The 14,544-nt window shown below is 28.7% G+C and overlaps 5 protein-coding genes and 1 long non-coding RNA gene across 10 annotated transcripts; 4 read left to right on the top strand and 2 right to left on the bottom strand.

The window, feature by feature from the left end:
• Positions 1-1,317: 1,317 nt before the first annotated feature.
• Positions 1,318-2,566, top strand: LOC122521521 (B-cell CLL/lymphoma 7 protein family member A). Of its 3 annotated transcripts, none has more exons than XM_043642355.1 (4): positions 1,318-1,589; positions 1,887-1,962; positions 2,038-2,140; positions 2,231-2,566. In XM_043642355.1, the coding sequence occupies exons 1-4, from the start codon at positions 1,498-1,500 to the stop codon at positions 2,347-2,349; spliced, it is 390 nt and encodes a 129-aa protein (XP_043498290.1). In that variant the 5' UTR covers positions 1,318-1,497; the 3' UTR covers positions 2,350-2,566. The 3 variants fall into 3 exon arrangements, with proteins under 3 accessions (XP_043498290.1, XP_043498289.1, XP_043498291.1); XM_043642354.1 differs by having other exon boundaries at positions 1,320-1,589; positions 2,035-2,140; XM_043642356.1 differs by having other exon boundaries at positions 1,507-1,660; positions 2,035-2,140.
• A 970-nt stretch (positions 2,567-3,536) lies between these two features.
• Positions 3,537-6,667, bottom strand: LOC122521519 (C-factor). Of its 2 annotated transcripts, XM_043642351.1 has the most exons (5): positions 6,422-6,667; positions 5,153-5,204; positions 4,279-4,469; positions 4,052-4,204; positions 3,537-3,968 (listed from the first exon to the last, which is right to left on the bottom strand). In XM_043642351.1, the coding sequence occupies exons 1-5, from the start codon at positions 6,545-6,547 to the stop codon at positions 3,744-3,746; spliced, it is 747 nt and encodes a 248-aa protein (XP_043498286.1). In that variant the 5' UTR covers positions 6,548-6,667; the 3' UTR covers positions 3,537-3,743. The 2 variants fall into 2 exon arrangements, with proteins under 2 accessions (XP_043498286.1, XP_043498287.1); XM_043642352.1 differs by lacking the exons at positions 5,153-5,204; positions 6,422-6,667 and adding an exon at positions 4,688-4,776.
• Positions 4,729-9,469, top strand: LOC122521518 (thioredoxin reductase 1, mitochondrial). Of its 2 annotated transcripts, none has more exons than XM_043642348.1 (8): positions 4,729-4,979; positions 7,300-7,523; positions 7,599-7,729; positions 7,811-8,040; positions 8,142-8,356; positions 8,432-8,614; positions 8,702-9,060; positions 9,156-9,469. In XM_043642348.1, the coding sequence occupies exons 1-8, from the start codon at positions 4,826-4,828 to the stop codon at positions 9,283-9,285; spliced, it is 1,626 nt and encodes a 541-aa protein (XP_043498283.1). In that variant the 5' UTR covers positions 4,729-4,825; the 3' UTR covers positions 9,286-9,469. The 2 variants fall into 2 exon arrangements, with proteins under 2 accessions (XP_043498283.1, XP_043498284.1); XM_043642349.1 differs by lacking the exon at positions 4,729-4,979 and adding an exon at positions 6,277-6,317.
• Positions 9,470-10,958: 1,489 nt separating this feature from the next.
• LOC122521522 lies at positions 10,959-12,314 on the bottom strand. Its single transcript, XR_006304789.1, has 2 exons — positions 12,239-12,314; positions 10,959-11,151 (listed from the first exon to the last, which is right to left on the bottom strand). It is a non-coding gene; the product is annotated as an uncharacterized LOC122521522 (long non-coding RNA).
• A 98-nt stretch (positions 12,315-12,412) lies between these two features.
• On the top strand, positions 12,413-13,681 carry LOC122521520 (cilia- and flagella-associated protein 251-like). The gene is made up of 3 exons (XM_043642353.1): positions 12,413-12,544; positions 12,627-12,835; positions 12,909-13,681. Exons 1-3 carry the CDS (start codon positions 12,413-12,415, stop codon positions 13,123-13,125), a joined length of 558 nt encoding a protein of 185 aa, XP_043498288.1. The 3' UTR covers positions 13,126-13,681.
• Positions 13,140-14,495, top strand: LOC122520937 (cilia- and flagella-associated protein 251-like). The gene is made up of 6 exons (XM_043641266.1): positions 13,140-13,196; positions 13,308-13,382; positions 13,457-13,548; positions 13,638-13,872; positions 13,975-14,248; positions 14,327-14,495. The coding sequence occupies exons 1-6, from the start codon at positions 13,140-13,142 to the stop codon at positions 14,485-14,487; spliced, it is 894 nt and encodes a 297-aa protein (XP_043497201.1). The 3' UTR covers positions 14,488-14,495.
• Positions 14,496-14,544: the final 49 nt, after the last annotated feature.

The raw sequence follows: 14,544 nt of genomic DNA on the forward strand, positions 1-14,544 counted from the left end.
ATCGTAACCGATGAATACCAATCATTTCAAATGAATAGCTCATAGAAATCACGGTCATTACACCCTACCGATGTTCCCTGTTGACATATTATAATAATGATTTGTCAAGTATTTTTATTAAAAGCTTATTTTTATCTTCTTGTATTCGCTAATAGACAACAAACAATAAGTTTATTTCAGTCATTTTTGAAATACTATCCGAGCACTTTGGAAGATTTTCTTGAGACGTTTCATGGTATATTTATATCACATCTACTATTATTGTTTGCAATCGAATTATATGTATCGTATTACATTAATGGAAGGATCCGTGATGTGACCCATTTGCATGGGCTTGGCTCAACTACCCAAGACTGACCGCGTTAAACTACCTTATCAAGTGCAACATCCATTAGCATCTGTTAAATGAATCTTAAATGGCTACACGCTTAATATGTCTTCTTATAAAATAGCACATATTTTTTGGCTCCGTTATATTGTATGATATTTTTCTCCCGTAGAAACTTTATTATAAAAATAAAAGACGGCGACGAGAGAGAGAGTTCACGACTCTTTTTTATTTGATGGAAAAGAAAATGAAATATGATGAAAAGCGCGCAAAATCTAAAAAGGTCGAACGAAAAGCGTTGTCGGGTGTAATAATTGTTATGTAACATGGCGTAGAAATCGAGACCAGCAACTATGAAGCACGAATACGTGACTCCGTCGACGGCCACGATAAGTGACACGATATGCAAATTTAAGTGGAGGAAGATCCGTTCGTTTAAATGCGTCGAAGGTCTCGCTTACGAGCCCACGCAAATTTTTTAAACTTTGTCTTAAGGATCAGTTCCGCGAGTGTTGTCATTAAAATATATTTCAATTAGAGGGAGTAAATGATAATGTAATTTAAGTGGAAAATATTCTCTTTGAAAGGATAATCTATAATCTTTTTTTCGTCTTGTTTAAAATTTGATACACGTACGTTTAAGACGTACATAATAAAACGCGTTCATTTAACAAAGTTAATAACAAAAACTTGATATTAATATGTAAAATTAATAAAGTTGCTTACCCATATTTTGTCTTTTTTCTATGATTCCTCCGTATAAGAAACGATCTATCGAGATTAATTTTTTCTTGAATATCGAACTTTTAATATAATGGCTATTAATATTTCACCTTCCAAATGTTAATGCGATTTTACATATTTTACATTCATATAACCGCGCTTATTTTTAAATGTCGTTTTAAAATATCGAGATAAATCGATTTGTAGAAAGATAGCCATCTAACGGTACATTTTAGAACTTATTTCTCGTTTTACTCTGTAGGTATTGCAAATGTTAGCTCGTTGTAGCCATCTTGGATTTATTATTTCCCTATGTCCGATCTTATACTTAATCGGAATTCGAAGTTCCTTTAACATTTCTAACCTCTTCTTCTACGAATGTTCCGGTATTTACTAGTTTAAAATTCATTCACTCGTTAGTACTTATTTAATCTAGTAAAAATAATATGATGTCGCGTTCAGTGCGAGCAGAGACTCGTAGTCGTGCCAAAGATGATATTAAACGTGTAATGCAAGTTGTTGACAAGGTTCGCCATTGGTAAATGTTTTCCTAAACTGTATTTTATGTGTGTTGTTTATGAAGAAAAACAATCATATCTTTCGCATATTGTACGTAAGAAATTATTTCTTATTTGCAATCAATTATCCAATGTGTTGGAATAAAATTAAACTTTATTCTCCAAAATATATTTGATCAAAAAATGTTTTTCTAAAACATGTAGCATAATTTATCTGTGAAATAAAATGTTTATTCATTAAAAGAAGTTAAGATTGTGCTTGCATCACATTTCTAACTTATTTATATAAATAATTAATATACAATTTGTATGTGCAGGGAAAAAAAATGGGTAACGATAGGTGAAACAACTATGAAAATTTATAAATGGGTACCAATTTCGACTCTTGATCAGGTATTATAGTTATATTGTTATAAATGTACAATAGAATAATTCTCTATTGATAATGAATGAAATATTTTTTAGAAGAAGAAGGGAAAAACTGGATCGGACAAAGAAAATGGATTACCTAGGAAAGGTGGAATAGATAATTCTAATTCAAATTTTGGTTTAACAGAAGACTCAAATACTTGTAAGCAAATTAATTTTAAATAATATAAAAGTAAATGTGATGAAGTTATTATTAATTAGTAATAATTGTGTGCATTTTCGAATGTGACAGGTTTTTCAACAGTAAGTGATTCTCAAGGATTGACTGACTTCTCAACACATTTAGGATTTTCTGAAGATTCTAATTCTCAAAATAGTGAACCAGCTCCTAAGAGGTTAAAGACTGATTAAAATTATATAATTATATTTATAAATCGATAAATAAAATGTTTCTTCATTTTTTAATTTCGCATATCTGCATATAACGAGTTTAGGTTGAAAAAATAATCTCTTAAATATATGAAATAGATAATATTTAGAGAATTCTATACTTTGTGATTTTATAAGCGATTGATTTACAGCACGAAGTGTTCTCTAAATGAATGGAAAAAGCAAAATAGGGAAATTTTTGTTATTAAATTTCATTCATATCTAGTAAGATCTATCTATTAAATAATATATCTTACAAGAAATTAAATTTTGAAAACATTTTAAATTATGTATAATAGTAAGGTTTATTTTTTTACATATAAATTTACTATCAATTTTCTAAGTGAGCTTAAATATTATGTATTAATGTTATTTTGATTTAGCGAAACAAGTTTTATTGATAATGAATGTGCAATCCATTTATTATTTATTTCAAATATTTTGTTAATGATAATAATAATAAATGTTTAAAAAATTTGAAATCATGAAAGTTCAAATTTTTTATTAAATGTATTGTACATTCAGAAGTGTTTCAGTATTTTATTGTTTTTGCAAAAAGAAATTTTTTTTCGAAAAGCTAAGCATCTGTTTTTATGTAAAATATTATGTAAACTATATCTTGACACATACATTATTTTTTAAATTAATTCTAATGAAAATTTATTATTATATTTTTTCATTGTACATATTCAAGCATCGCGTTACATGTCGATTAAGATTTTAAGGTCACTTGCATTCCTTCACATTTTATTATAGCACCGTGACATGTACAAAATAAGCTCTTTGACTCTTATAAATAAATAATGCAAATCACGTGTATCATCCATGTTTTAATAGGACTTTCAGATTATGTATGTACTCTTACAAAATTGTTTATATTGATAATTAATTTCTAAATAATATTTATATATTGATTGAGATTTAGTTATTGGCATTGAAAGTTATTTAAATTAAATAATTTAAACAACTTTTTATATAATATTGTAGAACATTCATATATATTATTTTTAAGAATCGCACTGTAGAATGTGTATAAAGACATATATAATTGTAATGACCAAAAACTGACAAGTAACTGCCCTTTTAAAATTCTTCTGCGAGTAAAAAAAAATGAAAAGAACATTAACTATATTATACATGTATAGTTAATAAAATATAAAGCATAAGAGTAAATAATAAATATAAATATGTATCTGTGAAAGTAATACATAACTATCTTGCAGAAGCATACATTCGACTATAAAATAATATATTTAATTTAATAGTACGTATGTCTTTTTAAGTTCATATTATTTCCTATACTTTCATAATCGAGTGGGAAGGTAGTATGGCTCAATATTCGTGTTATACTTATTAGTATATTTTTGGATCAAAAGTTACCATGGCAAAGTTGTACCATCGTATTGAAGAAAACAACCAGTATGTTTATCTGAGAGCGTTTTCATAACATTTAAAATATTGGAAATACTGGTATCTATATCCATAGGTGCATTATTTCCTCCCATATCGGTACGCACCCATCCAGGATGCAAACAAGTAACTAAAATCCCATCATTTTTCAAATCTATACTCATAGATTTTGTTGCAGCATTAAGAGCTGCCTAAAAAATATTAGATTAATATTGTTTATTAGTTAGAACATTTGATAATGGAAAACTAAAGCAACATTACTTAAACTAACTACCTTACTACATCTATACGAGTAAAAACCTCCTTGATCATTTTGTGTAATACTACCAAGAATCGAAGTCATATTGATAATAGCTGCTCTGTTTATACTCATATTGTTTTCAGTCTCATTATTTTTAGAGGCAATTTTTAACAACGGTAAAAGTGCCTATAAAAATATTTACAACTTGTTGTAATTATATATTTTCAAGATGATATTTAATAATGTAAATGTAACTGCACCTTCGCTAACATAATTGGAGCTACTGTATTAATAAAGAAATTATTTATCAGATTCTCCTCCTTAACCATACCAATCCGTGAAAATTTTTGTGAAATCCCAGCATTATTAAAAAGAACGTTCAGTCCTCCCGATCCTACTTTTTCTCTGACAGTATTTACTATCATTTTATAATTGCTTGTGTTAACTAAATCTACAAATAATTTACAATAATATTAACAATAAATAATTTAACATTCTAATGCATTTAAGATTAAAAAAAGCAAACATAATTTATTATAAATCAAAAATTATTGTCGATATAAGACACAATAGATTGACATAATTGTTGATATCACTAAAACTCTAGAAAATATCTAATATTAAGTGTAATCACATAATATATATGCCTATATATATATACGTACGTACATACGTATTGATTAACGTAACGTTGGCGTAATCTCATCTTTTATTCTACTATAATTTACGACACCTTTCCGCATTCATAGTAAGACTTTCAAGTAGTCGAAATATCATTTTTCTTTTTTTCTTTATGATATTAAAGTTATGAAATCTCGTGTATTGAAAATAAAAAAATCATGGTGTTTAACTTGTCATAATAAAACAGAAACAATTGGATCAGATTCGAGCGATCTCGAAAATGAAAATATCGAATCTCCGAAAAATGAAAATTCCAAATACGAAAACAACTTCATTCTTCGTAAGTAACTGAATATTAAAATTATAAAATATAAATTATTGCTGTGTTATATATTTTTATCGTTATTCATATTTTTTACAAATCATAGTAAAGCTGCACTGTCATCGAATTTACTGATTTCTATTTAAAATGATATACCTAGAATTCTTAGTAATTTAAAGTATGCGGTTTACCTATTTCAATGATATGGATGTTTCTTGATCTCTCAGCAAGTTCTTTCAGCTTCTATTAAAAAAAAAAATCGATTTATTATAACGAATAATATGAATTAAATTATAAACATTATTTTACGGACTGAAACTTATTCATTTATTTAACAATGATACTTTGAGAAATCGTTTATTTAACATTTAATTTTATTTACAATTTCTAATTTTTTAATATTAAATTGTTAATAAAATATTAAATCTTTTTCATGATTTAAAATTCTAAGAAAATTCATATAAGGATTATTGAGTTTATCGTTAATTTAAAAATTCTTTACAAACTTTTCCTTATCTATTAATATACCTCTTCTTCACCAATCCGTAATTATAAGATGTAATCGTCTAATTATCTCAATACGAACTTATCTATATACGCACTCGCAAAGAAATCAGATAATGCATTCTATTATATAGAATTGTAAATAAGAAAGATATTATCGTTTCAGCTAAATCATTATACAGCTTTATTGTATAATGCTCATGAATAAAAACAAATATAAATTGGCAAAAATCAGTATAGTTAATAAATTAATAATACTAATAAGATATAATGCATTTGAAAATTTAAGAATAATCCGTTTAAAAGAAAATAATTTTAAAATGATTAAAAGTGATAATAATAAAATGTTGAGTTAATATTTTTGTTGATAAGATATTAAAAGATAATACATTAGAAGATATAAAAATGATCATAGAAAGGAAGAATGACTCAATGAATTTCTGTTATTGGTAATATATCGATACATATGTGGTTTTATCCCGCGTCCTCGATGCGCTTGCGTAATATTTTACAATCACCATGGATGAGTCATCGTATTCTGCCGAGAAGAAACTTCGATATAATTCGTTGAACGATCAACGAATGGAGTAGGGGGATATTCGCGCTTTCTTTGTTCAACAGATGGCGATAGAATATAGCTAACGGAACTTGTTCGCCAGACTTCAGTATATTAAAGTCTTTTCGAGTGTACGGATTTAATAATCGTTCTCTCTTTATACGATTCGTATTACTTTTATTTAAATTATCAAACTGTAAACGTCAAAATTAATTAACAAAAAAAAAATATCTAAAGTGTGATATTATTTAACGAAAGGAACAAAAATTAAAAGAAAATTTCAATGGCACCGATCGGTAAGCTCGTTTTTAACATATTTAATTTGTTCGCTGCTATCATTCGTACGTCTCGATTGCGTCATCCGATTTTAGCCGGTTTAATACCATAGTTTTAATCTTACCGTCGCTTTGTTAACATCGCGGCAAGTTGCGAATATATTTTCCGGTGGTTTTGATAATTGTACGAGATGTTTCACAAGTCCAAGGCCTAAGCCACGATTGCAACCGGTTATTAAAATCGATTTCATTTCGTAATTATTTTATTTCGTGATACGCGAAACATGAATCTTTGAAATTTAATTGACGAAACACTGTACTACCATTTAACGTACTTTTGACCAGAACGTTTGTGGGAATACTAACGGCATACTTACGATCTTGCGCGGATTGTATTAAATCTGTAAAGACGAGTGTCATTAGTGTGACGTCACGTGCTCACAAAACGAGCGCGATAATCATGGCGACGTTAACACTGCTCGCTGTGAGACTTGTGTCATCTCGAATGTCGCATAGCAGCAGATTACTCGAATTGTCACATGCCAGATGCAACTCCTTCTTTAATGGGAAAGCCGCAATGGCTTGCATGTGTAGTGAGTGATGACGATTAAATGTGTATTTTGTGTGCGCAATTCATAACTTGATAGACATTGTTCATAATTTTTCTTTGTTTTTTTTTACACCCTATTTGCTATATATATTTGCATGTGCATGTATGACGCAATTGGCGCAACATTTAAACTAAGGCATCGATCCAATCAATTTACATATTTTCTTGTTTTATATATATTATCAAAATTAAAGACATTTTTCTCGTTGAGTTAATTGAAAATTTTATTCTTTAATATCAAATATTCACCACACACACATATTAAATGTCATTTTTATGATATTTAATAATTTGTTTTGACATTAAATATAACCTGTATGTCAATAGTTACATAACTAAGATGATCATTATGTGAAATGTCAAATATAATGAATATTTTACTTTTGATTTTAGCGGAAAGTAAGTATATGTATGACCTCTTGGTCATTGGGGGAGGATCTGGTGGTTTAGCAGCAGCAAAAGAGGCTGTTGGACTTGGAGCAAAAGTTGCGGTACTGGATTTTGTTACTCCATCTCCAAGAGGAACTACGTGGGGTTTAGGTGGTACTTGCGTTAATGTAGGATGTATACCAAAAAAATTGATGCATCAAGCGGCACTACTTGGCGAATCTATTAGAGTAAGTTACAAATATATACAATATTTTATACAATTTTTATTATACGTGATTCACAACCATGAATTTTGATTACAGGAAGCAGTATCTTTTGGATGGCAATTACCAGATGTAAAAACTATTACAAATGATTGGGAAACTTTGAGAACTGCTGTGCAAAATCATATTAAATCAGTAAACTGGGTAACACGGGTAGAATTGAGAACGAAGTTAGTGTTAAATGCAATTAAGTAAATATATATGTATTTAATTATTCTTTTCTAATATTATATTTTTATGTTAATGTGCAGAATGGTTAATTATGTCAATGCTCTGGGATATTTCAAAGATCCTCATACTGTCGTTGGTGTTATGAAAAATGGAGAAGAGAAAATTATTACCGCAGATAAAATCCTTATCGCCGTTGGTGGAAGACCAAAGTATCCTGACATTCCTGGTGCCTTAGAATATGGAATTAGCAGTGACGATATTTTCAGTTTAGAAAAATCACCAGGGAAAACTCTTGTTGTTGGTGCAGGATGTATCCTTTTTTATTTATTAATTATACTTTAATTTAATTGTTATTAATTGATTATGTTATTAAATATAACAAACGAAGCATATTCCTTAGCGAATGCATAGATATTGGATTAGAATGTGCAGGATTTTTGAATGGTTTGGGTTTCGATGCAACAGTGATGGTACGTTCAATTGTTCTTAGAGGATTTGATCAACAAATGGCTAACATGGTAGCTGAAGAATTGGAAAGTCGTGGAGTCCATTTTGTTTACCAAGCTAAGCCTAAGAAAATTGAGAAACAAGCGGATGGTCGTCTTTTGGTTGATTGGGTTGACAAGGTATGTTTTAATACTTATATTAAAATATATATATTTATATTAAATCAACATTTACTTAAAATTTATTTCTTCTAGGATGGAAATGTTCATCAAGATGTTTATGACACTGTTTTATTTGCTATTGGTCGCCAAGCTCTTACAAAGGAATTAAAACCTGAAAATGTAGGACTTGAAATTGTCCCGGACAATGGAAAAATTGATGCAACAAATGAACAAACGAACGTACCGAATATTTTTGCAGTCGGTGATGTGCTTCATGTAAGATGTTAATAATTTATTTGAGACAATACACGCATTAAATTATTTAAACATCAATTTAATATTAATAATATTAAATACTTACAGAAAAAGCCTGAATTGACACCCGTCGCTATACACGCAGGAAAATTGTTAGCTAAAAGATTATTTGCTAATTCACAAGATAAAATGGACTATATTAATGTAGCTACAACTGTATTCACTCCGTTAGAGTATGGTTGTGTTGGACTTAGCGAAGAAGATGCTGTATCTTTACACGGTGCCGATGAAATAGAAATTTATCATGCATATTATAAGCCTACAGAATTTTTCGTGCCTCAGAAAGATGTTTCTCGTTGTTACGTTAAAGTGGTGGCACTTAGAAATGGTGATCAGAGAGTTTTGGGTATGCATTTCCTTGGTCCAAACGCTGGTGAGGTCATTCAAGGTTTTGCGGCAGCCGTTAAGTAAGATTTTTTGACACGAACGTTAGGATCATATATTTTTAATTAACAAATTCAAAGAATAATTTATTAATCCGTAAAATTCTATTTTTTTGCAGGAGTAAATTAACATTCCCGATACTTAAATCTACAGTTGGTATCCATCCAACTAGTGCAGAAGAATTTACACGACTTTATATTACTAAACGTTCAGGATTGGATCCTAAGCCACAAAGTTGCTGCAGTTAAAGTGAATGCAAATTTAAAGAATGCTGTTTCTGTATGCCTTATTTTTTGTAATGTCATTTAAAAAATGATGACTAATGATGAATGTATAGATTTATAATATATCTTTAAAGCGGCCAACAGTAGGTTATATCTACTTACTTTAAATATAATAAAACATTAAATAATAAATAAAACATAAAAATTATATATAATTTTATTGTGTATTAACAATATCCTTTGTAATTATCTAATTCTATTAATTTTATTTCTGTAATATATTCACAAGCGATAAATTTAAATTACCCACTCAAACGTACAGTACTTCCGGTTGGAAAGGCGTCACTTCTTTGCATGAATTTCTTTCTTGACTTTAGTAGTACTTTTCAACTGTTACAAGTCCCGAAAAATTTCGGATCAATATATTTTGAATGAAAAAAAGATTTAATATTGACAAAACGGTTGATAAAAAATTGTATAAAAATGGCATCGCCTTTTACAAATTCTGATAATAAAAAACCGTCTCTATCAAAAAATAATAATACAAAAGAGGAAGAGATATCAGAATTCAATAGATGTCCATTTGTAGGTAACGCACACATTTTTAAATGCATTGCATTTATACTAATTATAGAATTACTATTTGCAGAAACTACAATACTCTTTTGGTTTTAATCCAAATATTCCTATAATAAATTTAACCACCGAAAATCGTACATTAATTGTTTACGCTTGTTCACATGTGGCAATGATGTATGATTATAGTTGTAACGAAATGTTATCTCTTCAAGGCCACGTTAGTATGGACACGTGTTATTTTTACCCGATATAATATTAATTAGATTAATCAGTCGACATAATATTTAGAAAACTGCGATTAGAACATTATCGAGTTCGAATGATGGTAAATGGCTATTGACAGCAGACTTTGAAGATGATTGTGCAGTCATTATTTGGGATACTGAAATAAAGTTAAAATTTAATTACATCGAATGTCCCAAAAGTTGCTTTAACCAGAAAAGACAAATTCTGACGTAACTCTAACGGAACTCTGATGCAATTCTAACGCAATTCTACAAAATGAAAGAACATCAATAAATAAATCAATAATTTTTCAGATCGATAACAAAACTTTTGGGACATCCAGTATATATAAACTGTACTTGCGTAATGCATATATAAAAAATATATGTATATATATATATATGATTATTGTTTAGGATACCTATTAGCACGTTATTTGAACCTCATGGTAAAAATGGCTTAACAGCAGCTCGTATAAGTCCTAATGCGAAATATATTGTTACAGTCGGCAATGAAAAATTTCAAAACGTTTACTTTTGGCTATGGACATATGGAAATGATAAACCCGATGGTTATTTTTAATGAAATATATTAATTATTCCGCATTTCCCTATATATATTATGTTTATTAGATATTTTGATGTTTTTAGCGATCGTTGAATTATCGGACGTACATTTGGATAGAATTAAAGAAATTAGTTTCGATGATAACTTTCCAAAACGATTTGCTTTGACTACTGATCACCACGTAGTTTTTTTCATTTGGGTTTGTAAAGTGAATTTGTAATTTAATGAAAAAATATTTGTATTGTTAAATTGTATAACTTCGTTGTTTATTAGGATCAAGATAAACTTAATTATTATCAACCGGAAATAATTGGAAAATGTCGTCGTTATGGAATATTCAATAGTTCTATTTTTATTAGAAATACATCGGATACGTTAACAGCAACGACTATCGGTAAAAAGTATTGGATTTGAATAAAAATATCAATACGATTAGAATTCATTACGTTTTGTTTTGCAGGTTTTGTGTTAGTCTGGAATCACGTTCACACTTCCGAACATGCTACAGAAGATACAAATCTAAAAAAGAAACATATCAAATCAATTCAATTACAAACTTGCAGTATTACTGTAATTCTTAATTACGAAGGGTATTAATTAATTAGGATAATCATTTAAAGAAAAATCTAATATATTTCGTAAAGATTTTCATTTGATCATGGATTATTTGTTTTCAATATACAGAATGATTGTTACTGGAAATTCTAACGGACGAATAACTTTTTATGATAATCGATTAAAAATTTTATATTGGTGTCAAAATCATGAACTCGAATCTATACGATCGATCAGTTTCGATCTAAGCTCTACATTAATTGGCCCTATAAAAGTTATCAGTGAAACAGATAGTAAGATTAGCACGATACGAATCTTTTTTGTTTTTTTCTTTTATAATGTATATATTATATTTTTCAAAAAATAGTCGAATCAAGTAACGGAGAAAGCACGGAGGAAATAAAAAGCGAAATGGAAAATGAATTTATAGAGGATTTTGTATGCCAGGATGAATGTTGTACTCTTCAAGATGTCGAATGCTTAAATGATAAAATGGATAAAAAATTGTCATATTTAACCGTTAATACAGAACCTATTCCAAAATACTATTATGACAACAAAAAATCAATATATGTAGCTACCGACGCGAGTTTACAATGTTCTAAGTTCATCGTTAGAAACAGCTTTGTGTGTAAGCGTTTTTTTTTTATCTTTTCTGTTAAATAATAAATAATAAATTTAACAAAATGAACGAATACACGCATATATGTATATTGGTAATTGTTATAGCTACAACAAAAGGTATACTTGCTTTACTGGATATTTCAAATTTAAAATGCAAATTCATTTTGAAACATAGTGCTGCCCATGTGACAAGTTTAGATGCACATCCGGAAAGGTATACCTCGAATTTAATAAAAAATATATTTTATAGAATGAGAAAAGTGATACATTCATTTACAGTAATTATCTTGTCACGGGAAACAAAGAGGGTATTTTAAATTTATACAATTATGAGAAACGTAGATCGATCATATCCAAAAAAGTTCCAGATCTAGCAGATTTTAAAAGGATTATTGATTATCAAAATAAAAACGATAAAATCATTTACATTAGTTGTCCACAGACACATCAAAGTTTGACTGCTATTACCGTTCTTAAATATTCTCCGACGTGTATGCTGTAACATATTCAACGAAATATTTTGATTAGCCAATGAAATTATTCATTATATAAAATTATAATAGAAAATCATTTTTTATCAGGTGATTTACTCATCTGCGGTATGGAAAATGGCACTTTATGGGTATTAAATCCATTAACGTTGGAATTGTTAGATGAATTTCCTTACAAACATTCGTCTCAAGCTATTCGTATCGTTGCCTTCGCCAAATGCTCGACTTACATGGCTTATTCCGTTGAGTATCTCTTTTTTCTGCAATAAAAAAAAAATAATTACACAAGTGTATTTATTATTAAAATATATTAATTTTATTTAGGACGATTCTTTATCGATCGTAGTATTCCGAAAAAATGATACCAAGTCTGTAAATGTAACCAACATTTGGAATTTAATCGGAAAATGTCATTCGCATAGTTTACCTATTAGACAAGTTTTATTTGGACCGTCCATAACGGACAATTCAATTCCTCGACTTTTTTCTTTAGGAGAGGATAAAGATCTCGTCGAATATGATTTAAAAAATAGGTAGACAAAAAGTCATATTTTTCTTTTTATATATTATACGATATTACATAATAAATTGATATTAAAACAATAGTGGACCATATCCGGATCCAGGATTACAAATTTTACAGATCGATAGAATCGAATCAAAAGCGACTCCTCTTTATTTAGAATGGTATCCGCGATTCGGTGTTGAGACTCTTTTCGTGATATCGAATTCTGAAGTAATTTATGAGTTAAAAAGTTTAAAAATAATATATGTATTAATATTTAATGAATTATACAATTTCAGTACAAGTATATATTATTAAATGATATAATCAGAATGATTCGTGGAACTTTTTTAAATCCAACATTTGGAGCACCTATACAACGTTTTAAAGTATGTATGCGGGTATTATTAAATTTTCATTGATGTTATTATCATTTTTCGTTTTCGTAGATATTAACAAAAAATCATAATAGCATATATATGATATTTTCAACTGATAAGGAAATAGGTTTACAAAGTCTTCCATTAGATGGTAATCCTTATACAAGTTTAGGACTTACTGGACATCCCTGTAAGGTATTTGATTCATTTTGTAAATTTTCTTTTTGTATATTGTAGAAACTTTTATTCAATGAAAATAAGCACATTAGATAACTGGATTTGCTGTGGATTGTAAAAGCAATATTGCATTTACTATGGGATATAAAGATTCGTGTATTTTAATGTGGAAAATTAAATTCAGGTTTGTACGAAAATTGAATTATACTTCAAAGAATTTAGATCGAATCTTCGCAAAGAATATATGTGCTTATGAAAAAATATTTGTTACAGATCAATAAATATTATGAAACGTTTAGGAGGAGAAGGATTGTCTCCATTTTATAATTTCATAAAGGGTGGTAAAAATGGCTGGTTATTTAACGAAATGCGAGATTTATTCTACTACGCACAGATTCTACAACAAGGAGAAAATACGATGGAAACAAGAAAGATTTCCGATATAGTTTCCATTAAACAAATACCAAATTTAATGAGAGCCGTTGGTTATTTTCCTAGTAACAAAGAAGTAAGATTAATCGTTGACTTATACCACTTAACAATTATATTTAGCATTTATCTATACTTTGAAAACGTGTTTTATGAGATAATTACGGGATGAATTTTTTAGTTGGAAAACATTATGTGCGAAGTAGCATACAGGAATTATGCAGAGACGGGACAATTATTGGAGGAAATTAATTTTGAAGATTTCGTCAAACTATACATCAATCATCGACCCGCTTTTGGATATTCTACGAGACAAATGAAAAAATCATTCGCAATTCTTTGCGGAAAGGAATCGAACAACGATGAAGATTTAATTTTAACTCGAGATCAATTTATAAACGTATTATTTGGTAAATATCCAGAGAAAAATATCATGGAGGATAAGAAACATCTCGGTTAGTCATTTTATTCATTTTATTTCATTTCATTTAATTCGTTTTCCTGTAACTTGAATCGTGCCTATATTTTTAAAGGTGAACCACTAACATTAGAAGAAGCATATACATACCTAAAACTGCTTATTCCTTCGGAGGATGCCAATATAACAAATTTTGCGGATTCAAAAGGACAAGAAATATCTACAACTACAAGTTTTAATTTTCTACCATCGGTAAATATGAAAATTCTACTATAATGTACAATTAATCAAACGCTATTAAAATAGGCTTTCGAAAATTAATGTATTATTATT

Source organism: Polistes fuscatus, unplaced genomic scaffold (genome assembly GCF_010416935.1).
Source record: "Polistes fuscatus isolate 324 unplaced genomic scaffold, CU_Pfus_HIC Scaffold4, whole genome shotgun sequence".
Taxonomy (NCBI): domain Eukaryota; kingdom Metazoa; phylum Arthropoda; class Insecta; order Hymenoptera; family Vespidae; genus Polistes; species Polistes fuscatus.

What these genes read in the sequence shown, in the direction of transcription:
- LOC122521521 (XM_043642354.1), top strand. Translation starts at nt 1,498, where the DNA reads ATGATGTCGCGTTCAGTGCGAGCAGAGACTCGTAGTCGTGCCAAAGAT. An exon ending in GTTGACAAGGTTCGCCATTG is followed by an intron (nt 1,590 to 1,886) that starts GTAAATGTTTTC and finishes TTGTATGTGCAG; the next exon opens with GGAAAAAAAATGGGTAACGA. An exon ending in AACAGAAGACTCAAATACTT is followed by an intron (nt 2,141 to 2,230) that starts GTAAGCAAATTA and finishes CGAATGTGACAG; the next exon opens with GTTTTTCAACAGTAAGTGAT.
- LOC122521518 (XM_043642348.1), top strand. Translation starts at nt 4,826, where the DNA reads ATGAAATCTCGTGTATTGAAAATAAAAAAATCATGGTGTTTAACTTGT. An exon ending in TACTTGGCGAATCTATTAGA is followed by an intron (nt 7,524 to 7,598) that starts GTAAGTTACAAA and finishes TTTTGATTACAG; the next exon opens with GAAGCAGTATCTTTTGGATG. An exon ending in CGGGTAGAATTGAGAACGAA is followed by an intron (nt 7,730 to 7,810) that starts GTTAGTGTTAAA and finishes GTTAATGTGCAG; the next exon opens with AATGGTTAATTATGTCAATG.
- LOC122521519 (XM_043642351.1), bottom strand. Translation starts at nt 6,547, where the DNA reads ATGAAATCGATTTTAATAACCGGTTGCAATCGTGGCTTAGGCCTTGGA. An exon ending in CATCCATATCATTGAAATAG is followed by an intron (nt 4,470 to 5,152) that starts GTAAACCGCATA and finishes AATTATTTGTAG; the next exon opens with ATTTAGTTAACACAAGCAAT. An exon ending in ACTCGTATAGATGTAGTAAG is followed by an intron (nt 3,969 to 4,051) that starts GTAGTTAGTTTA and finishes AATATTTTTTAG; the next exon opens with GCAGCTCTTAATGCTGCAAC.
- LOC122521520 (XM_043642353.1), top strand. Translation starts at nt 12,413, where the DNA reads ATGGAAAATGGCACTTTATGGGTATTAAATCCATTAACGTTGGAATTG. An exon ending in CGACTTACATGGCTTATTCC is followed by an intron (nt 12,545 to 12,626) that starts GTTGAGTATCTC and finishes AATTTTATTTAG; the next exon opens with GACGATTCTTTATCGATCGT. An exon ending in GAATATGATTTAAAAAATAG is followed by an intron (nt 12,836 to 12,908) that starts GTAGACAAAAAG and finishes TTAAAACAATAG; the next exon opens with TGGACCATATCCGGATCCAG.
- LOC122520937 (XM_043641266.1), top strand. Translation starts at nt 13,140, where the DNA reads ATGATTCGTGGAACTTTTTTAAATCCAACATTTGGAGCACCTATACAA. An exon ending in CACCTATACAACGTTTTAAA is followed by an intron (nt 13,197 to 13,307) that starts GTATGTATGCGG and finishes TCAACTGATAAG; the next exon opens with GAAATAGGTTTACAAAGTCT. An exon ending in TTACTGGACATCCCTGTAAG is followed by an intron (nt 13,383 to 13,456) that starts GTATTTGATTCA and finishes TAAGCACATTAG; the next exon opens with ATAACTGGATTTGCTGTGGA.